Source organism: Hippoglossus hippoglossus, chromosome 7, assembly GCF_009819705.1.
Source record: "Hippoglossus hippoglossus isolate fHipHip1 chromosome 7, fHipHip1.pri, whole genome shotgun sequence".
Taxonomy (NCBI): Eukaryota; Metazoa; Chordata; class Actinopteri; order Pleuronectiformes; family Pleuronectidae; genus Hippoglossus; species Hippoglossus hippoglossus.
The window spans coordinates 7,822,885-7,845,637 of NC_047157.1; the positions used below are offsets into that span (position 1 = coordinate 7,822,885).

At 39.6% G+C, this 22,753-nt stretch overlaps 2 protein-coding genes across 9 annotated transcripts in view; both read right to left on the reverse strand.

Annotated features, from left to right (window-relative positions):
• Window positions 1–3,265: 3,265 nt before the first annotated feature.
• slc66a1 (solute carrier family 66 member 1) lies at window positions 3,266–11,658 on the reverse strand. 5 transcript variants are annotated; one of them, XM_034589715.1, is made up of 10 exons: window positions 11,533–11,658; window positions 11,368–11,428; window positions 10,012–10,074; window positions 9,089–9,285; window positions 8,867–8,996; window positions 8,325–8,412; window positions 7,733–7,887; window positions 7,547–7,639; window positions 6,010–6,195; window positions 3,266–4,357 (listed from the first exon to the last, which is right to left on the reverse strand). In XM_034589715.1, the coding sequence occupies exons 3-10, from the start codon at window positions 10,027–10,029 to the stop codon at window positions 4,271–4,273; spliced, it is 954 nt and encodes a 317-aa protein (XP_034445606.1). In that variant the 5' UTR covers window positions 10,030–10,074; window positions 11,368–11,428; window positions 11,533–11,658; the 3' UTR covers window positions 3,266–4,270. The 5 variants fall into 5 exon arrangements, with proteins under 5 accessions (XP_034445606.1, XP_034445611.1, XP_034445610.1 ...); XM_034589717.1 differs by having other exon boundaries at window positions 3,593–4,357; window positions 9,089–9,282; XM_034589720.1 differs by lacking the exon at window positions 11,368–11,428 and having other exon boundaries at window positions 11,533–11,625.
• Window positions 11,659–13,150: 1,492 nt separating this feature from the next.
• trim33 (tripartite motif containing 33) overlaps window positions 13,151–22,753 on the reverse strand; it is a 28,456-nt gene continuing 18,853 nt past the window's right edge. For 2 of the 4 annotated variants that reach the window (XM_034590030.1, XM_034590032.1), the window contains 9 exons: window positions 22,218–22,350; window positions 21,642–21,705; window positions 21,263–21,416; window positions 20,225–20,646; window positions 19,621–19,732; window positions 19,464–19,538; window positions 17,796–17,948; window positions 15,775–15,825; window positions 13,151–13,965 (listed from right to left, as the gene is read on the reverse strand). In XM_034590030.1, the coding sequence (XP_034445921.1) occupies window positions 13,672–13,965; window positions 15,775–15,825; window positions 17,796–17,948; window positions 19,464–19,538; window positions 19,621–19,732; window positions 20,225–20,646; window positions 21,263–21,416; window positions 21,642–21,705; window positions 22,218–22,350 (1,458 nt within the window). In that variant the 3' untranslated portion in view covers window positions 13,151–13,671. The remainder of the gene's footprint in view (window positions 13,966–15,774; window positions 15,826–17,795; window positions 17,949–19,463; window positions 19,539–19,620; window positions 19,733–20,224; window positions 20,647–21,262; window positions 21,417–21,641; window positions 21,706–22,217; window positions 22,351–22,753) is intronic. The other 2 variants (XM_034590033.1, XM_034590031.1) reach the window with 1 other exon arrangement.

Sequence of the window (22,753 nt, forward strand, 5' to 3'; positions counted from 1 at the left end):
TCGTCCCACATGCAGCATGCTCGCTGAGGATTAACTGCGTCCTCCCACCCGCACACCATCGCTTTCACTGGCTCATTATGGGAACCAGTGCTGACCCGTGGATAGCAAAGTCATGGTCACTGAAGCTGTAGCCTTAACTGAGTGATAGCGATCGATCGTGATGACAAATAAAACAGGAATTTAGTTGCTAGCTGCACTGTGTGTGTGTGTGTGCGTGTGCATGGTGCATGCGTGTGTGTGTTCTAGATAATGTCCAAAAGGTAAACTGGTGCAAGTGTGGCCACAGTTCACAATGACAACTCTGCTTCAAGTCACTATAGAAGAGGAAGAAGCAGAAACCAAAAGATGGTATCTCAACTTAAAACCACACATTTGCAAAAGAAAAAAAGAATAGAAAATGAATTTCACACATACATATATATATATATATATGCAATACCCTTATGTTGAATGAACAGCCCAGTATCATCTGCGTAGAGCATGATTGCATCACGATTGCATCACAAACAAATGCTGCTATAATAGATTGATCGTTTTGTGAAGAATGGCAGGAATCCACTGAAGTCTGCTGTTGTTTCTCAGTTAACAGCCACAGGTCTCGTAACCCGTCACCACACATGTGGCAAAACGAGCCATCGGCCATTCCTCCGACTCTCTCTGACCCCCGAGGAATGGAAGGAGAGCAGAGAGCAGGCAGCAGCACTGAGAGTGACACTAAACGATGGGGACAATATCTGAGAGCATGCAGATGTCACCATGGATCTTCTGGAGGTGTCACACTGTTGGACACGGGCCTGGCTGCGAGGGCTCGCTACGGGGGGGGGGGGGGGGGGGGGGGGGGGGGGAATGAGTGTCATAAAAGAACGATGGGGAGGAGGGGGAGGTTTTTGAGCACATTCACATAAAACATGGTTACTTCAACTGGACTCTGGTTCCCTGAATCCGTTCTCTTTGCACCAAGAGGCCTGATGATATGTGCTTTAAAAAGAGACTCAGTACGATGAGGTGAACACAGGGGAAACAGTCAAATCTGGTGTTTCCACTCAACACAAACCTAAACAAACCAAACTTAAACACACAACTAAGTCAACTTTTCCTATGTGGATCAGACCAAAAAAAGCCAAACTGGTGGCATGTTCAAGCTCTTGGACCCATTAGTCCTGAATCACTCACAGAACAAAGCCTGGAGATAAATTCAGCACATCATAAATCCCTTCAGGACGCCGTCTCCGTGTGGCCAGCTCCTCTCTGTTATCAGGGAGCTGCTGGCTGGTAGCTGCAGCTCGATAATGGCCCACACTGTTTACTGATCCTCGCAGGAAACTGACGCTCACATTAAAGTGGCCTCGGGATTTTGTGAGTAAAGTCCACAGTTCATTTCTGAGCATATGCGGATGAGTGCAGTCACGGGGTATCTGGCTATCATGAGAAGGAATGTAAATATCCAGTGTTAGTTATGTCCACTTAAAGAATTTGTTCTGTCGGGGGTTATTGAGACATTGGAATTTCAAATTACATTGTTTGGCCATTTTCTTCTCTGTTTATACATATATAGATATATACATGTAGGTTATGTGTGATTGATTTATACAAATACTTTAAATTCTCGAGAAAAAACATTACTGGATTGCAATGCAGCATGTAAAAGGTGTATAGTAGTTCTTGTAACCTTATTCAGCTGGTGTGAATTGCATTTAAAATAAGCCCTATAAGTGGTATATAAGTAGTATAAGGTGGATATTATCCCTTTTGAGTCACGTCTTTACTAATTTTCCATTTGTAATTGTTTGACAGTTTATTGTTGCAGTTGTTGTGTGTCTGATTGTTTTCTCTCTGTATGTCGATATCAAATACAAAAGTATATATAAATAAAAGTAATACTTTTCCCTTGATCAGTTTTGTCTTTAGGTTTCTTTTCTAATTGAAATTCCTAACAGCTAAATTGCAATGTCAGTTAAGTGTTGAGGATCCACACCAACATTCTGAGACAGAAAAATGACAAAAGGTTACATTCAACACCCTTTTGTTTTTTTAAACGTCTCTTGGTTTGATCAATTACTCCCAATGGAACATTGGTTCAGAGTTCATCTTTATCATGATCTTTGAGTCAGCATCACTTAACAACACCTTCAGCTGTGTTAAGTGAGGAACAGAGGCTGTGGACTCACCGCTGACGAGCCTTCCCGCTGTGCAGAGCGTCTGGACGTCCTCTCACGTTGTCCAACTCTCACTTTTTGTAACGTTGACTGCGGACCAGCCTCCATTCTCTCTCTCTCTCACACACACACACACACACACAAAGTAAACAGAACCTTTCAAATGAGACAGTTGCTCCTCATGTGTGTTTAGTGGGGCATGCAGCACCGAGACCAAAGATCTTCTACTTTTCCTGTAAATGTTCACATGTTCTCGTGCGGGACAAAAATGTTTCAGTGAGAAAAAAAGAGATAATTCATGGACATTTTATGGGAATGAATTGGAGAAACGATTAATAAAAAAAACAGCAGGGGGACAAAAGCAATGTGTGTCACCACATATGTAAATGATGGAAAACTGCACATAACACAAATCTACCATCAATATTCCCAGTATGGGGCCCTTTAGTTGCACCAGGGATTTGAACCATCAACTTTTGAGGATGCCCTTGCCTCCCCCACTAGAAGAAACTGGAATCATCTCATTAAGACATTCCCAGTATAGAGTGTTTATAAACAGGCTCTTGTTCATCCCTGGTGATGGATGTGTGCTCCCTATCACAAGCTCTTCCCCCTGACTCCCCAAATCCTCTTTAACAATCTCACTGCCACTGTTTCACAACCACACACTGCAACACACATACACACACTTACTGAACCCTCCATATTTTCAGCATTGACCTTTCTTCCTCTGTGGGTGGGCCCTTGAGTTTATGTGATTGCATTATTTTTAATAGTGAGAGAAAATGTGTGTGTGTGTGTTATGAGGGAGGAGGGTGCATCTGAGAGGCCAGTGTGAGTCTGCTAATGAAGAAAAACAACATGGCTGTCAAGGCCTCCCACGAGCAGGTCAAACACAGTAGCTGGAGGGGTCGAGGTCAGAGGGGGGCACAAGGTCAAAGGTCAACCTCAAGGCCAAGAGTAGGCCACGACCTCTGCTGAGTTGCAAAAAACGTGGGAGGTGCAGAGTAAACTTTTGTGGAGGGAAAGTGTCTTTCTTCTCAAGAGGAGCCATCAGATCAAATTCATAAGTCAGCTGAAGTCAACGAAGGGAGCTGGTAACGACTGAGACAGATGAAAAGTGTTGTTTATTTGTTTGTTTTAATGTTTACAGTACACTGACCCACCGCACATATTTAACATTTCTCAAAGTACAAAATAAACCATCAAAATGGCAAAAATTGTGAAAATGAAAATGTGTAAATTAAACTAAGTTGTTTGTATTTTAAAAACAATAAAAGATTAAAAAAATAAAACAAAATGAGATTGTATGATTACAATTAAAAACAGCAATAAAATGCACAAAAAACATAAATTCTCAGAAATACTTTTGGATCATGGCTGGTATATGTATTTACACGTCTGTTTTACGAAGTTACAAAAAAAATATTCCCCCCCCCCAATATGACGTGATATTTCGTGCATTTGTCGGAGAGCCCCCGAAAAACACCAGATAAAACCCTGTAAATAAAATCTGTCACAGCTTCATACAAATGTATATTTCATAAGGGTCCGAGTTTTTGGCAACTTTAAAAATAAAATACTCTAATAAAAACCTCTGTGTGGACTGTTCGCTCTCAACAGCAGGTTTCTGACATCAGGTCTTTTATCCAACTGATGTTGACCTAAAATCAAGAGGAGAGGAGGCTGACAGGAGTTTATATCAACGTCTGACACCTCAATCGTCCCTTTTAAAACTAATATTGAAGCAGCAATCTCAAAGATGTTCATTTAAATCGATGTCAGTTACGTCTCTATCTAACACTGAATGAGGTAACACACGGTGACTGAGCCTATTGCCATGTTCATATATCTACATCTATTGGAAACTATAAGAGCAGTGTGAGTCACATCACTGCAGCTGAACCCAAGTGAAGAATCTGTGGCTTCACTTAGCTGATAAAAACACATACTGTAAACTTTGTAATAAAAGAGCATAATAAATAAAAACAATGAAATTAAACTAAAATGTACAGTTTGGTTCTCCTCTTGATTTTGTGCTGTAAATGTGATTTGGAGGGTTCTCGGGGAGAGCGAGTGCTCGTGTCCCTCCGGTTCACCCTTTGTTTGTCCATTCAGCTCCCGATCAGAGGCGACGTCTCGTCATAGCCGCCGTCCAGCTGCCCTGGAGCCTTGCGGTAAATGATGAACTGGAAGGAGATCTGAACCAGAGTGTCAAGGAAATCAATAGAAATCCTGGGAAAGAGTCTGTTGAATGCAAGAACAGTTATTGACTGGACAAAGTGGGAAAACTGCCAAGGGGCCTCACCTTCGTCAGAGTTCATTGTTTTTTGTAACTTAATTTGTATATTATCTTCTAAGTTGTATCCTGCATTGTAGCCACACCTCAGCTTTATCTCACCAAGGGGACTTGTGCAGAGGTGGAAAGTAACTAAGTACAAATACTTTGATAATGTACTTCAACTGATTTTTCAGATATCTGTAATTTACTTAAGTATTTATTTTTCTGTTGCCTTCTTACTTATACTCGCTACATTTTAACACAAATATCAAAACAGGCTTGTTACTTTCGTTTCACTGCATTTAAGGGGAATTATGAATTTATTATCAATGCATAGTAGTTTTTGGTGCTCACAAATATTTTCTAGCTTTAACCCCTCGGTTAAATATTCTTCAAACTATATTAATGTGACATGAGTCTCAAATTGTTTTGCACGGATACAGTCGGTAGAAACGACCTTCAGAGGGGAAATTCTTACTTTTGTACTTTGAGTAAATTTCAGAGCCTGTGCTTCTAATGTTTACTCGATTAAAGCAGATGAATGTGTACTTTTACTTGAGTTGACTTTAAAACAAGAATATGTACTTCTACTTGAGTAAAGATTGTGTGTAAGTTTGTTACCGCTGGATCTTTGTCAAAATTAGGTCATAACACCTTTGTTATTTCAGTTTCTGTTGTGCTCGCATGGTGCATATTTCTTGATAAAGTTGCGTTTGGGAATATTCTGCTGGTGAGCACTGTGCTTAACATTTTGGGAAAAAGGCTTATTTACCTACTGACAGAGTTAGATGAGAAGACTGACACAAGACCACTCTTGTGTTTGTACAGTAAATATGAAGCTGCAGCCAGGAGCTGATTATTTTAGCTAATCTGGAAACAGGGAAAGCAGCTCTAGACTCTGTCCAAAGGTACAGCAGCGCTGAGGCTTAATACTGAACACGTCCCTCTTTTAGTTTAATTCACATACCATCAGGGTTTTCGAGGCCCTGTGTGCTGGATTTCTTTGCTAAGAATAGTGATTTCCTGGCAGCTCAGTTACTGGTTAGCACAGCTGAAACTTCATTGATGTGTAAGTAATTTTTAAGTGTATTTTAAAAAAATTCTATTACATTGAGCTATTCCTTTGATAAGTACCAGGGACAGGTGGGTTTTACCCCAGGGCCTGCTGGTGGGTCATGTAAACAGTGGACAATCTGATGTACTGGACGAGGAAAAAACACACAACCCGACATCATCGAGTCACAGGCATCTGCATCATCTACATCTTCACTGAAAACAATGAGGGACGCAACTTTAGTCCACCACTAGCGTTTGAGGAGACACATGTCCTCCAGGGGCCACTGATCTAAGTTTTATAGTCTTGTTTCTTTCCTGACAACGAGCTAGATTCCCCGTGAGGACCTTTGAGACTGTATATTAAGTTTTTACACACACAGGCACGAGATCATAACCATCTGAGGAACCTCCCTCTGTCAAAGCTCTGCACTGGCTGATATGTATCATGTACATGGGATTAAGGAGAAACAGGCAGCAGGCCCCATGCCTGTTTAAAGAGAGTTGTTTAAAGGATACAAGGACATCTAGAGAGAGGGTGCCGAGGCTGCCGATGAGCCAGGGCAGGTGATGGATCATGTAGCTTTTCTCGCCTTGGCCGTCGTCTGGGTTCTTAAGTAGGACACTCAGGCCGTATGTGGTGTTTCCCAGGATGACCAGCGCGAACAGGAAGTAGGACACTCCCTCTGTCGACTTCCTCTTGAACTGTGGGGAGGTTAAGTGGCAAGAACAGAAACTTTATTTTAAAAAAGCAATAGAAGCTGTTTACAGCTGCCACATATTTTCCACCAGACTGATGCATTCATGTATATGTGAAAGTGCAGAAGCAAAAAAAACTCCACTTTATCAGCATGTTAGTTTCAATAGAGTTTCACCCGCTCAGTTTTCAGGTACATTGAATTTTTGGCTTTGGCTTACATTTTTTAGTTTGTGCATTTTTAAATATACAAAAAACTTGTAATGCCTTAACAGCTTTTTTATATTAAAGGGATAGTTCACTTAAAAAAGGAAAATGTACTCTATTTACTCACCACTATGCCGATGGAGGGGTGGGTGAAGTGTTGGAGTCCACAAAACACTTCTGGAGTCTCAGAATTAAACCTTGTTGCAGCAGAATCTGATACAATTGAAGTCAATGGTGACCTACACTTCAGATGTAATAAAACAACAGAAAAAACATAACATGCCTCCATATTCTTCGTGTGGTGTCATCCCAGTGTCCGCAAGCCCCGACATTCACATTCGACTCGAAACAGGGTCATTGTCACTGTGTTTTAAACCTAAAAGTCTGCGGATATATTCCTACGAGGTGCATTCACGGACCCTCTGAAAAACTACATCTGCTAGTTTAGCCACTTCCAGTGGACATTTAGGTTCAAAACACAGAGAAAATGACGCCATTTCGAGTCGAATATGAATGTCGGGCTTGCGGACGCTTGGATGACACCACACGAGCAGTATGGAGGATTTTCTGTTGTTTTATTATGTCTGAAGTCTAGGTAACCATTGACTTCAATTGTATCGGATTTGGATGCTACAAAGTTTACTTCTGTAGACTCCAGAAATGTTTTGTGGACTCAAACACTTCACCCAGCCCTCCCTCAACACAGTGGTCAGTGGACGATGAGTGCATTTTCATTTTTCAGTGAACTATCTTTTAATGATTAATATACTTTAATATTATTCTTAAATGTGTCACCTCTTACATTAATTTATCCTTATCCATACTCATAAATATCGACATTGTTAACTTGTAACCCATCGGGTAACCATGGATACCTGACCCAATATAAGACTCTACCGCCACACAAAACTATCTGAACCTCATTATTTCCATTGGATGTGGTTTAAACAATATAAGTGTGATAATAAAACAGGTGTAACCAGTTATAAAAGGTAAACATAAAATATTAAACTTTGCATGACACAGTTATGCAGAAGTAATATTGTAATTATTATAATTGCTCTAATTATCATTATTAATGTTATTAGTATCAGTCAATGTCTGTCTACAGTTTGCAGCAGTTTGTAGCAGAGTCTGCTTTGTCATACTTACATTAGTGTACATCTGAGGAAGTCTAGAACACAGGTAGAGCACCGATGACACTGAGCCAATGGAGAAACCAATGATCTCTTTGGGGGTAAAAGCCTGAAGCGACAGAGACACAAAATTATTAGGGGAACAAATCCTAACTAATTCACATTCCTTGGGTTCCTTATTAAACAAATGAATAGGACGCACCTTGACGTGGCTAAGGGTAGAGGTCGAGAGCAAGGTGCGACTTCTGAACCCAGAGGAGATAACTTCCTGTTGGGCAGCCAGCCCTGGGAGGTGGATGAGGTTTGCTGTGAAGCCCAGGGCGCAGGCTACACCCACCACGTTCAAAACCCTCCTTCCTGGAGAAGAGACGGCACCTGAGTTTATTTGTTAATACTGAGAAAGATCTCTCAGCACATTCCCACAGTCCTCCAGACAGGGGTTACTGTGTCAAAGGTGGTGAAGGCAACAAACACCACAGCGACATGAGACATGTGATGACATCATCACAGGGAACAGGAGATTACACTCTTCCTCTCTCTGGACTGGTGCTGGACCATTGTTCATCAGCATTTATGTGAGATGTGTAAGATAAAAGAACTGAAATAATCAGTGCTGTGATGGTGGCTGGATCAGTAAAGAATGTGGCTGCAGTTTTAGCATTGAGGGTGAAATACAAGTCGTGGGGTTTTTCATGTCTTTACCACATTTTAACAAAGAGCAGGATACCACGCAAGGAGCTAGAATCCAAATAAGGCAAATAAACAAATACAAATTAACAAAGCAAAACACTCACTGTCATTCACTCTGTTGTTTAACTTGTAGTAAAAGTACATGGCCAGCATCAGTAAGTCAGCAAACACGTAATAAACGGCCGTGTATGTCTGAAAGAGAAGAAGAAAGATGTGTTATCAGATGTGTTATCAGAACATGTTATCAGAGAAGAAGGAAACATTGGATTTTCTTCACAAAGTCTTTGTCATGGAAAAGATGTTTGTATCAATTGGGGCCCATTGTAATGTTGACACACTTTGTCAAGTCATCGACATTTATCATCTTAGTCATTTACCAACACATGAACTCTAATTAGCAGGTAAAGGCTCTGATAATACGACAATGTGGTTTCCTCTTTACTGATAACATAAAATACACACATTTGTTTCTTTAAAACTGTCTTAAGATATAATTTCTGCTTTAAAGAACTTCTGATGAGTACTTTTCATTGCTTTTGGCACTTTACAGATCAATCAATTGATTAAAAAAAAAAGTTATAGATTGACTCGCAGCTCTACTTCACGATGGTGAAAACCCTGAGGCAAACATTTTATCACAAGTCACCTGAAGTGGAAGCTGGTCTGCCAGGAAGGAGCCCACCAGATTACACATGTCACCTCCCAACCACAGCAACAGGAACCAAATGGAAAGGGCGCTGTCCATATTCCCCGTTTTGCACGAGCTGTAGTACTGTCTGCAAATGCAACAACACACAAATTACACACTTAGACATACGTTTAGATTTTAAAAAATCATTACCCTTGAGAAACAGATGCCAACACATACGGAAGTGAAGACACCATGAAGCAAAGGATGGACAGGAGGCCTAGGTAGATGCTGGCCATGTCCCTTGCATCCTGGGCACATTCTCCAAGACCATTCCAAACCCACTGGGAGCCATTAGGGCACAAAGAGCTGAAGTTTCCTTGACCGGCCGATCCAAAGGGACCCCGTGTGAGGGCTGCCTTTGTCCCCATACTCTGCTGGAGAAAAAAAACATCGGTAAATATCCACTTCTCTTTTTGCATTAATGTTTCAAACATTGATACTAATGAATGTTCCAAATGTTGTTCTCTCTCTCGCTCTGTTACAAGCAATATCTCTTGCACTGCTGTACATGCTGAGAGAGGGATCCTCATCTGTTACTTTCTTTCTTTAAATTCAGATTTCTGCGTTTAACTTTTCCCCTGTTAAAGGGTTTTGGGAAGTTTTCCTCACACTGATCGAGGGTTAAGGGCAGAGACATTGTTAAGACATATGAGGCAAACTGATTTGTGAATATGGGCTATACAAATAACATTTGATTTTATCTGTTATTATTATTATTATGACAACAAAACATGTCTAGTCGCACATATGCCGACATGGCGCAGTTCACACGGTTGAAACGAGGTCAAAGGTTGTTGTGGACAACAACAGAACAGCCGGTTTCTGTCCAGACTCGGATATTGAGCCGCTGATTAGATCAAGACAGGGTTGTTTGAATAAAGTCGCTTTAAGAGTGGCTGCATTTCTACACAGGCCGACACAGGAAAACATATGGTTTCACCCAGGGACAATAAAGTCAACAGAAAGCAAGGGACGAATAAATCAAATGAATGCAGTAGAAGCTAGTTACGACAACAGAATAAAACATGTCCGGAGCTCGACAGGACAAACACGTAGAAAGCAGCACACAGGAGAAGAGGAGAGCGTCGTGTTTATCTTGCCTGAATATCTGCTGACATGTCGGTGAACTCCTCAGCACAACAACGGAGGAGCAGCCGCAGACTCTACACAGGAACAACACGGAAGCTGCAGATAAACAAGTCTGATCTGGGGCTGCGAGCTGATTGGTCGCTGCGCTGAAACGTCACTAAAGGAAAACAGAGTCGCCTTCAAAATAAAAGCTTCACGTCCAAACGGCTAGTGATACATTTATACTGTAAAAAAAAAAATTGAAAATTACAATGTAAATTTAATGAGATTCAATAAGACGGTCTATGGCGTGAGAAAAACTTTATTTTACTTTTGCAATCTAATGGTAATTAAGAGAGTTTTATTATTCCATCATACAGGAACTGTAATGATGAAACTATGAATTAATATATGTTATATATGATTAATACATGTGACAACTATTTACTTTATACTTGAATTGCTGCAGGATCTTGTGAATTCTCCATCCATTGCAGTTTTTATTACAAGGTCATTATTCTATTTTAATTTTATAATTTTAAACATTTCTACTCTACCATCTTATTTGTATTACTTTTCTTCCTTCAACTTATTTTTAAAGATTTTTATACAGATGTCTTATTTTTATTTCTTTGACCTGTTTTAATCTCTCAACCTCTCCTTTTTAATCTATTTTACTTTGCCTTATGAAATGTGCTTTAAAAATAGAACTGCCTTGCCTAGTAATAGATTGATCGCTCAGTCAGATACAATGGTACAAATTAGGGAAAAGCATCGCTTATTACCGAAAGGCGCAAGAGATGTGAACTGGTAGGTTTCTGGGAGCCTGGGAAAATAATGAAACTGCCAAGTTTAGTATAGGAGTCAATAACAGCCTATAACCCCGAGGTTAAAGCTGCCATGACATCATGATCATTAGAAAAATAATATTTTTGAAACATGTAATTCATCACAGCCCTGTCTTTCCCTCGGATGACTTGTTCAGACTGTGAAGGTTGAGAAGAAAATTCTTCTTCTCCTCTACACAGTCGAGGATCTAAATAAACACTATTCCATGGTGGAAACTGTCCAATAGTAGAATATTTATTAAGGCTGAGAACAAGCTCGTAATATGCTTTCACATTAACGCTACTTTTTTTAAGCAATGAAAAAGGTTAGTGGTGCAGATCTGATTCTCCAGCTTGCAGACATTTTCACATTCTCTCATCACATATCAACAAGCCTTGCTAAATCTGGTTATTTCACTCTCCGGGGTAAATCAGTCATTAGTCCCGAGGCCCCCTGCATTCTTCAACAAGCTTTGCATTTTAGTGAGCAGCCGTGAAAAACAATATGATATCCAGGTCCATAAGGGTTAAAACCACAGACTCGTATGCAAATGTACTTACCCAGAGATGTTGTAGACAACTGTTCCTTTCTTTAGTTATAGGCGGAGATGAGGAGATGTCTCTATTTCCCCAGAAGAAAAAGTTTATGAAGTCAGTCTTCTTTGTTGAAAGCTACACAGGATTCCATTACTGCCAAAGAACAATTATCAAGAGTAAACATCCTACCTGGAGAAGACAATCAAATCCAATGTCAGACTTTAGATGAAAGGGAAAGAGAGAGAAGACTTCACTCAATAAATGATCTGAGGTGATTAACAAACTGTGTCAGCTGACCATCGGTCAGACTGACGACTCAGCACCTCAACACGCTGACGTCAGCTCCTGCAGTTTTATTTCCGTGTCTGCTGCAAGTTTCCACTGTTGTCACGTGATTGTGGTCAAGTAAGCAAAATTTAAGTCAGCTGACATCTGGATTTTGTTGTACATTTCCTCGTGCACTTACGGTACTGGTGCTGAAAGGTGAATGTGAACAAAGCACAAACAGTGCACGGCATATATGTTTACACAGAATGAAGTGGAATATACAGTATGTTCTTTAACCAGGGACATGGTTATTATTTGTGACATTATAATAACAATTCCCCGCAACTATAGTTGCATTAAACTAGAATAGCTGTCAGCAGTGTCTACTTCTGCCAAGGTCTAAAATTCCCACATCTAAAAACCACATTTAAATTCACTAGATCCAGATTTTCATTTGGATCTGCACAAAATTGTAAACACTCATTAATATCAGTCGCCCTAAATATACCAGTTTTATTTTAATCAAGATCCATGATTCTCCTTAGAAACAATCCCATCTTGCAATGCTAAAGAAAGTGAAACGAATTCCTGGATCCACACCAAAATTCAATGGGTTTTTCCGTGATCTGTCTGTCTGCCAAGTTTCGTGGTAATCCCTCCAGTAGTTTTTGTGGGATCTTGCTAACTAACAGAAAAAACAGAACCTCCTTGGTGGAGGTAACATGCAGTAATCCGCATACCTCCACCAAGGCCCAACAGTCCCCTCATTTAATCAAGCTGCACCAAATTCTACACACTCGCATATTAGTCCCCCTAAATATGCCTGATTAGATACAGTTATTCCCTGGGAAACTGGTGAAAATGTGAAAGTCCTATTTTGCATTGTTAAAGAAAGTAAAAAAAAAAAAATCCTGATACGCCCCTTTATCTTCATCTGTGTCAAAAAAGTATTGGGTTATTTCTTGTCACATGTTCCATCCTTACACAATGTATCCTGGAACTCTAAAACAAACAAAAAACAAACTGACAAAGACATTTCTTCAATACTTTGTATAAACCGTTAAATAGATACCTGTTCAGAATGAGCATTACCTTTTCCAAACAAACACATTTTAATGAATTAAACTATACAAAGTTTGGAAGACTTAAACCTTAAATCAAAATGCATCTTAATATTTGGATAGTTTGATTCCTCATATTAAAACACACCACTTTCTTTAGGGTTTGCTGGTATATTCACTGGATTCTTGCTCAGTGAGACTATTACCATATTAAATCTTAAGTGGACTGAATGGTTCTAAAGTAAATTTAAGGAAAAATCACTCCCAAAATCAAACTGTATTCAAGTGCTTGGATAATTTCGCCATATTCAAACGAAATAAACAAATCAATTTATAGGTTTGTTGATATTTCAGACAGACTGATCGATCAGAGCTTTCCACATGGTCAGATACCATGAGGAACGTGTGAGAACATGTTTTTTGAGGGGACCTGCTCCCTGGAAACCCCAAACCTACTTCACGCCACACATTTTCTTTGATATATTTCAAGAACAGGTTTTATTGATGACGCACCCAAACATCTATACTGTAGCTTCAGTGGGCTAGATTCTCTTATTTACATCATTCTTCCACAAAGTCATACAAATACTCAATAGGTTTCATGTCAAAGGATATATATAATACATTAAACAGAACACAGGGTTTCAATTTTTCATAAAGCAATTGTCACAACAAATCTACAAATGAAATGGATGATAGAAAAGAAAAAGGACAAATCGTTAACTACTGCAAAACAAGTCCTACTTCAAAATCTGTACAGGTGAGTCAAGAGTCCATGAAATAAGGAGGGAATGCAGCTCCTCTATGTTTTTGTCCTTAAGAGTTCTGATGAAGGCAGACTTCATACGTAGTTGATATTTCTTTCAAAAGGCAAGGATCAGATAAACCAAGCAGCTTATACAGCGAATCGTCCTTTTTGTTTGCTGCATCAAACAATGGAAAAGTGGGAGGACACGAGGAAGACAGTTTTTCACCTCTCGTTTTTTGAATTGGTTGGTTCTCACTTGATGTGGACCACTTTCTCATCAGTTTTTAATCGCTTGCGTCTGGGCTGTATGAAGTCCTCATCATTGTCGTCTGTGTCATTGTCCTCTTTCTCCTTCTCTTTCTCTTTCTCCTTTTCTTTCTCTTTCTCTTTCTCCTTTTCCTTCTCTTTCTCCTTCTCCTTCTCCTTTTCATCTTGGGGATCTGGCTCGGGCACTTCTGGGAAGCTCTCCCCCGGAAACATCTCTTGTAGCTTCTCCTCAAAGTACAGACCCACCGCCTTCCCGGAGATCGCCATCTCTGATCCCACCTGCCAGATGAGGAGGAGATGGGAGAGCAATATGGAGGGAGCAGGTGTGAGAGCATGATATAGTGGGAGGAGGAAGGAATGGGGGGGAAGCAGGGAGGATGAACAGGACAATGAGGAGACAAATTAGATGTGGTTAAGACTCCTGGCAGCAGGGTGGCCCCGGCTCAACCTTGTTGTACAGAGCAGAGATATCCTGCCTCCCTGTCCCACTGTGGTTCCAGGAAGCATTTACACAGTTCACAGTTAAGTGGCAAAATGTCAGTGAGGCTGGTTTATGATACTGAGAACAAATTTCAGGTTTCAGGGAAGAAATGAATTATGTGCAAAGCTTTAATGCTACTCAGAATATTCGAATACCACTGACATTAAAACACTCCTGTGTAGAAAAACCTAAAAGCCCATCCAACGCCCACTGACTTCCCTAGTTTCTAGAAAGCAATTAACTAAAAACTCTGAATTTAAACATATTTTCTGTTGTCAGATTAACTCGGTGATTCAACACCCACCACCCTCGCTATAAGAGGATGACCCGTCTTAACTCTACTGGCACTAAATGATTTCAGAGCTAATTTCCTGAAAGGAAGATTTTAACCAGCCGGAAACAAGCCCCAAACCCAGGAGTTCACTTGTATGAAGAGAAACTTAGTCTTGAAAAACATGTTACATCAAAACAAAGTCTACACTGAGGCCACTGTGCAGCTGTTTGCTTATAACTCTCTGAACTTAAATGAACAAAATACTGTGAGAGGTTGTAAAAATAGAATCCTGCATCGCTAATAATTTACCAAATCAATTAATTTCCAAATCACAAGGTCTCGATTCAATTTCCAATTTGATTCAATATTGATTTGCTTTGGGATATTTGAGCTACAATACAATTTTGCTTGGATATGAAAGATATTTGCAGAAAACTTGTGACCCAGTGCTCTTGTATACCTGGTGTATTATTAATAATAATATCATGGATTTAATCAGGAACTGAGCACAAAGCCATAACATTAATGTACTGTTTATCTAAATTGATCAACTAGTGACAAAAAGATCAATATCTGGATCTATGAATTGATAATGGCTCATTCAATTGAATGAAGAAGAAAAAACTACCCTGAAGATTTTACTTGATAGGAAAGTTGTTTATGCTTTTCTCCCTAGTGTCTTCAGCAAGATAGACAATAACATTGTTGAGCTATTTGAACTGATATAACTTTTCCCGCAGATGTGATCACTTCAACATGAACATTGACAAAAAAATAGGTGTGTATGTATATGTAATATTGTGTGTATGTAATATTTACTTTGTATAAAGCTTGCTGTGACAGTTGAATAAGAAAAAGGGAAATAAAAAATATGTTTGTTATAATAGTAAAGAAATGAGAGCTCAACAGACTGCATCTTTAAGAGTGGCTGCGAGTTGGGGTATCGTGCTTCCGTCTTGTTGCAGTTTCAGTCTTTGATACAGAATTGATAAATCCCTAATAGCTCATGTGATCCCTCCCTCACAATGAATCTGATTAATTTTCTTCTCAAGTAAATTTAACCAAATGAGACATTATGATGGAGACATTTAAGGCTATTCCAGAATCTCTAAACCCCTGTAATCTGTCATTCTTTCATTTAAAACTAAATGAAAATAATCTGATCCATATTTTCAGCCAGTTTTGTAAATATATTTTTTCAGTTTGAAACCGTTTGAGTGCCCAAATCTGAAGCTCGTGGATTCTCTATTCTCTCTGGGATGAAGACTAAAATGCTTCTTGGAGCCTCAGTGGGAGGAGACAATGCATCTGTACTCTATTTGAAACGGCTTACCTGTGTATTAATCTGTTTCTCCTCATCATAAACCTGGATTATTCGAGACATCTAAAAAGGGGCAATAACATTACAACAAAGACAGTGAAGCAGCAGGGGGAAGAAAAGAGTTCACAGCACAGGCAGGTTATTTGATAAGATCAGAAATCTGCTTACAGCCTACTGTGCTCGGGCCTACGATGTGTGAATCACCAAGTCGTTACTGCACAAATTAACAGCAAGTAAAGGTCCATACAGTCCCGCAGGCTGTGGGACACTACAGGCTCTAATGTAATAATTTCAGGTCATCAAGAGTTTATAAGACTATAATATAATTATTCTGCAGTACATTTACTACAGCACCCTCTCTATGATGGTTCATTTAGTGCACTTTCTGGAAGGGACACATTCCCTGTTTGACCACAAGTCACTCTTTCATGCTTATTTATTATTTGATATTAAGGATTTAGAATGTTATCTTTGCAAGTGATATAATAACCGGAATTTATCATGGATTATTTAATCATATCGGAGTTTATTCAATCTGCCTCTGCTTTTTGTGCTCTTCTACAACACTCTGCATCCTTACTTCTTCACCCTTAGAAAAACATTCTTATATGTATAATGCATATAATTTAGTGCCATCTAGTGGTACGGATTCATATTGCAACCAACTGAACACCCCTTCCCTCACCCTCTCTTTCCATGTGTGATGTAAAAAGGTGAAAGGGCCTCTCTAGAGACAGTATTTGGTTTGTCCTATCAGGGCTACTGTAGAAACATGGCAGTGGAATTCAGATGAAGGAGCAATCACTCTCTGTATAGATATGAAGGGCTCATTCTTAGGTAACACTACTCTACAGTTTGTTGGTAGCTTTCTCTAATGCAGATATTTAGAAAATATGGATCTTCACATATTCAATGCGTATAAAAGTTCTCATTTGAAATATATATATATATATCTTATAATGCCACTTTTTGTTATAGATTAAATAATTATGTAATCCTACAAATTCAGCATAATGTGACAAGAATAAATCCAAAGAGCTTAAATCGATCTTAAAAATCTGGACATGTGTTGCCATGGGCTGTGCTCTAAATTACTACCTAGAAACTACTACTACTACTACTCAGCCAGTCATGACTAACTACTTACTTTGAAGTTCATGTAATCTAATCACATTACAATGACAATGTGCAGCTGAAGAGTCTTTCACTATATTGTTTACTCATGCAAATTAAATTGATATATCTTACATTACTAACATCCCTGTCAAGTGGAGACCCTACTTGCTGTTAATTTGGTTTGCATGACAACAACATATGTAAAGTGAGGGGATCCTTTGAGGCTCTGTTCCTTTACGATCACTATCAGCCGAAAGAAGTCACTGGGTCTTTAGGACTGTAAATCTTCTTGATAAGATAGCAGCTCCCCCATGTGGTTTTCAAGTATGATACATGTGCATACACAGTGAACATATGTGTGGGTACATGGTATCACAAGCACTTTAACTGATACCCATACAGCAGCAACCCAATGTGAAGAGTCAACAAAAATAACAACTTCAAAATAAGCGACAACAGCCATCCATTAAAAACAAACTTGTGATATATCACAGTGATGCTGACAGTGTTAACAGGGTTCAGACAGTGTTCCTGAAGCCAGTGTAAGAAAACATCCTCCAACAGCCAGTGTTAATAAAAGAAACAACGCACAATGCAGGCTGAATGCACAACTTCCCAGTTCCCTTTTCCAATCTTCACATTAAGGTTAGACAAATGTATTGGACAACTTTGACTTTACTGAGAATATAAATAATACCTAACGGTAATGTGTTTTTGTCAATGATTTATCAACTAAAGAGCTTATGTATTAGTCTTTTTGTTCTTGGATAAGATAATGGTCAAATTATTCAGTCTATACGTTTGAATATGCTGGACGCTGTTTAAAATTCAACCCATACCAGTCTAACCATTGACAACATGCACACACACAAGCAGATGTCATTCCCCGAAGCAGGCTAAACACTCATGCTGCTCACCTCATTGTACTTTGCACAGTTGTTGAAGATAAGGCGCATATCGGACACAAACTCCAGAATGGAATTGTAGTACTCGGAGCTCCGTAACTGCAGCTTCTTCTTCACCTTCTTCAGGTCCATGGGATGCTTGATAATCTTGTAGTAATTGGGCACCTACGTTAAACAAAAGTGGGTTAGACAACAACTTTAACCATTTCAGAGGATTTTTAAAAAGTTTGTATTTGCTGTGAACATGAGAGGTGGAGGGAAGTGGAGCTTGTAGTTTGTGAAAAACAACAGAAACAAAGAAAGCATGGATCAGCTCTAAAGGAAAACCTGAAAAATAGAACATCTTTTTGGTCCCTATCAGGACACCACATGTGGTGGTATGCATTACTCACTGGTTGTAAAAAGGATAAATAGCTATTAAATCTGGCTGAGGCTCTAGTGTTGACGGGTCTCTCAGACAGCTGGTAACTGGTTAGACCAGTTACAGTCCCTTAAAAAAAAATAGCATTTAAAGCTACAACAGGCACTTGAACAGCATCCACAACAAAAATACACCCAGATTAATTAAGTCCATCTGTCAGAACTTATTCGATGAAGGCTACAGCATCATGATGTGCAACTGAGCTGTATAATTACTTGTTATTGTGCAACCATGAATTCAACTTTTAGTGTTGTCAAGAAGTAATGGGGGAAATCTGAACTTATCTGCCTTGGGGAAGATCTTTAAGTTTGGGAGTTTTGGAGATCCTGGTAATATTAGAGCTGGAGAAAAGAAATATGACCCACAACAGTTTCTAACATCAGCAGAGTGAGGTGACCCCGGAAGAGTCACTTATTGTTAAGCTGATTTCTCTTTGGCATTTCTGCCCTCTTTTGGTAGCTTGATATTTGTGACATAAAGATGAGGGGAGAGTAAAAAAAATAGCTCCCAGGTGTAACTGAAGTGGAAAAGGTGCAGCCACATGGCGTGTGCCCCCACACCATGAAGTCACAAGGACTCTACCCTACTGAAACCTCATTAACGTGATTGTGATTGACAGCTAACTAATTTGTCAACGTGCAAGCTTATATGAAGTTATGTTCACTTGTATTGCGTTTCATTAAAAGCATGTCTCGGGGATGTTATGAGCTCATAAAATAAATGAGCCTACCGAGAGCTAACTAATAAATTATTAATCACATAGAAAATTACACATTATGCAATAAAACAAATGAAACAATATCAGCGCATAGGATGCAAATGAGGTACTTTCAGTTTTATTCCAGTGTATTTCACATTTATTTCTGGTTTGCAAAATGTATGAACTACAATAAAACTAAATTCAAAAGTTGCTGTGTGGTCTAAAATAAGTTTAATTTCTTACCTCCACCAATAAGATTATGTTTTCTTCAGTGTTTGTTTGTTTGTCTGTTACTTAGCAGCATTACCCAAAAACTCTTGGACGGGGAATGAGTACCATTCTAGTTTTTGGTTTGAGATGCCAAATTTTTGGTTTGAGATGCCAAATAAAGCCTACTAAATGATGCCTACTAAAGCCCAAAGTGGAAAGACGAAACTCTGAAAACAGGAAAGGATATCTTTTCATACAATCAGGAATGAGAAAGTGGAATGATGGTCAGTCAACTGATAGTGAAACAGGCTGAACTGTGCACACGAGTGTGTGGTGATGAGTCACTTACAGAGCTAGGAACAGGTTCCCTAAAGCCAACGCTGAGCTCATGACAGAAGATGTACAGCAGGAGGCGCTCACATCTCTGCACAGAGAGGAAGAGAGAGAATTAGCTGCTGTGTACATATCACAATGAGGTTCTCTGAGGAAATGGTGGATGTACTGACCCTTTGGTCCTGGGGATTCAGGTTCTGCTCCCCTTTAATTTTCTTACTGTCATCACAGTAGTCAATCTCAGGGCTGGATAGGCTCCGGCAAAAAGTGCAGAGGAAGTCGCCCCTGAGACACAAAAATCACAGGAGGACATTGTGTCACAATCACATTTTCTCGAACCTTTAATATGCTGTGTCAATCATCAGCAGCCAAGGCTAAATGTTTCGAGGAACATTCAGAATAAAAGAGTGTGTTGTCTAGACCCCGACTCCCAAATTTATTTTAAAAATGCAATTTGTTTGATGTCACAAGTTTGACATCATCATTGACTTCAATGAAATCACAGTGACATCACAGGGTATAGAGAATCCAATATGCCCATCAGGAAATGTTTTGTTACAATGCCACACACCTTTGGGAATAATGTTGAACAGGCACTGAAGAAGAACTGCACTGCAAGTTGTTCTCCAAAGAAGGGATCAACTTTGTCTATTGTTTAAAACATGTTCTGGTTTTACTCGTTTCTGTCTTTCTCAATGTGTGTGAGTTTTACGAGAGTTCCACAGACAGGTTTTACTACCATTAGAAGAAAAAAAATAAGCTGCTCGGAGCACTTACTTTGGGAAGATTTTTATGGTGGGTACATGGCATTTCATGTGAAACACTTTGGGACAGTGGTCGCAGCACAGCAGGTCACCACCGTTGATACAAACAGCACACCAGTCTTCATTGGGATCATCCTCTTTCCCAGCAGGATTGCCTGTTCCAGCAGACGCTGTGCTCTCTTTGCTCTCCGTTATCTTGTCTACATTTCCATTAGTGAGCGGAAGGCCTGTCGTGCTGCTGTTGTTCTCAGGGAATGAGGTAGTGGAGGTCATAGTGGAAGTGGAAGATGATGATGTGGCTGCATAGGAGCCATTCGTTTCAGAACAAGCTGTCTCAGACTGGGGTTCTGTTTTGATGAGGTCCGCCAGCGACTTGAAGGTATCTTGGACTGCGAGTCCTAATGGAGGGAGGGGGCTGTTCTCAGGACTGCTCATCTGGGGAAAACACACAAAAATATTAACTAATTTTAATTTGGTGTGATAATCTTTCCATTGTATTCTTATTTTCACACATTTTACTTAGTCAAAAGTCGAACTGAATGCAATGATAAATCTCAATAAATTGAACTTATTCACGTCAATTTCACTATTCCATCATCCATATACTCTTATTAAAAGGGGCAATATTGTAACAAAGTGTATATACAAATAATCTGTGTCCTTAAAATAATCTGCAAATATGAAAGTCTTCACTTAAATCTCAGACAAGCTTCACTATTGTATTAAATGCTAACCCTAACCTGCTTTGGCAGAGATCTGTATATACTTCGAGGTAATGCCTTATTTTGAAAAACAGATACAGCATTGTGTATGTCATGAAAGTCAAATGTAAAAAGAAGACATTGGAGCCAAATGCTGACTTTTATAGGTATTTAAAGATCTACTGTAATTATGCATTTACGACCATTCAAGGCGTGTCACCCTGTGACAGGGTGAAACATTTTGTTATAAAAATCTGACCATCAGCACCATGTAGTACAGATAACCAGCTGCAGGCAGATAATGACATCTTTCCAGTTTTAAACTACTGGATGAAGAATAGTGCTCATACCATGCAGGCACTCCTCCCGCTATCTTTGCTGCGCTCTGTTTTCAGAGAAGAAGATGAACAGCTGTAGCTTTCTTCGGTACCCGGCTCCTGCTTCACCCTCACCTGGTCCGCAGCAGCTCCGGTGCCTGGCCCTGCCCTCCCTGCAGAGCTACAGCTTAAATAGACGCAAAAACAAATAATGGAGAAAATCATCAATCATTAAATTAACATTAAACCAATTAACTGCTTATCATGATTTAGTTCAGTAAGACGGCAGTGACTCCAGTCCCTATATCAAGCACAGGGCAAACATCTCTATTCTAAGCTAAAAGATTTTGACTAATGTGTTAGTGGACTCTAAAAATAAACAGGGAGTTTTGCTTCCATCTTATATTCTTACCTGCCTCTGCTCCCTGTGCTGGATGTACTTGAAGGTCGTGCTGGTGTGTGGGCATTGGACAGACCTGCAAACCGAGATGAGACAGGAAACAGATCATACAGCAGCAGTAATCACTTCCAATTGATCCCTATCGCGACAGTGGATAGTCTGAAAAAACCCTGTCATAACATCACTGATGATGTCACCCCATCATAAGGGTTTCATAATAAATGGGGGTTAGGGTCAGGTTCTCAAAAACCGCTCATCCAAAGCACTTCATAGTAAACACTGCCCTTCCTGGCTTCCACAAAATACACCCACCATGTTTGAAATCGATCATAGGAGCGGTTGACAGACAGAAAGAAAGAAAGAGACATTAAGAAAGAAAACTAGAAATTTCCTAATTTATTAGTAGAGTGACAGTATTTTACAGTCAGAGCCATCAGCTACGCAGAGCACTGAGAGTGACTGAGTGAGACTGAGAAGGCTTTGTGACATGGCTACATAAAGCCTGTGATGTTATCAGGAATCTGATTAGGACACCTTTAGTAAGCCGAAAAAATAATAGAACGATTTTAGATGAGAATATGAGTGTACCTGAAGATCCAGGAGAGTGTGTAGACAGTCCAGGTGAGGGATTCATGTCTACTGAGCCCAGCTGATGCTGTGTGCTGGCTGTGATGTAGCGAGACAGGAGGTTTCCAAGGTTGCTAGAACCTGCATCCTCTAGCTAATAGAGCCAGAGAAGAAAAGTGATGGGGACAATATCAGCTGTGACTCAAGGTGGTCAAAGGGAATTACAGATTCAATAAAGACTTGATTCTCAGCCAAGGTAAGTATAAACAGCAACAGACAAAGAGTGGCAGTTGTGGTTGTGTGACTCAAGACTTCTGAGTAGATCTTGTAGAGACTTGTAGATCTTTCCTCATAACTATGGCACATTTTAGACATTTCTATAAAATCACAGTTTCTTTTTCATTCACGTTTTAATTCACTTTCATTCATCTACATTACATATATATATATTTCAAATTTCACTAAATATTCTTCTTCCCAAACTGTTCAGTTATTCATTATAACACCACCTTTTTTTTGGCAGATATTTTGACATGACACAGTAGGAATAGCACAGG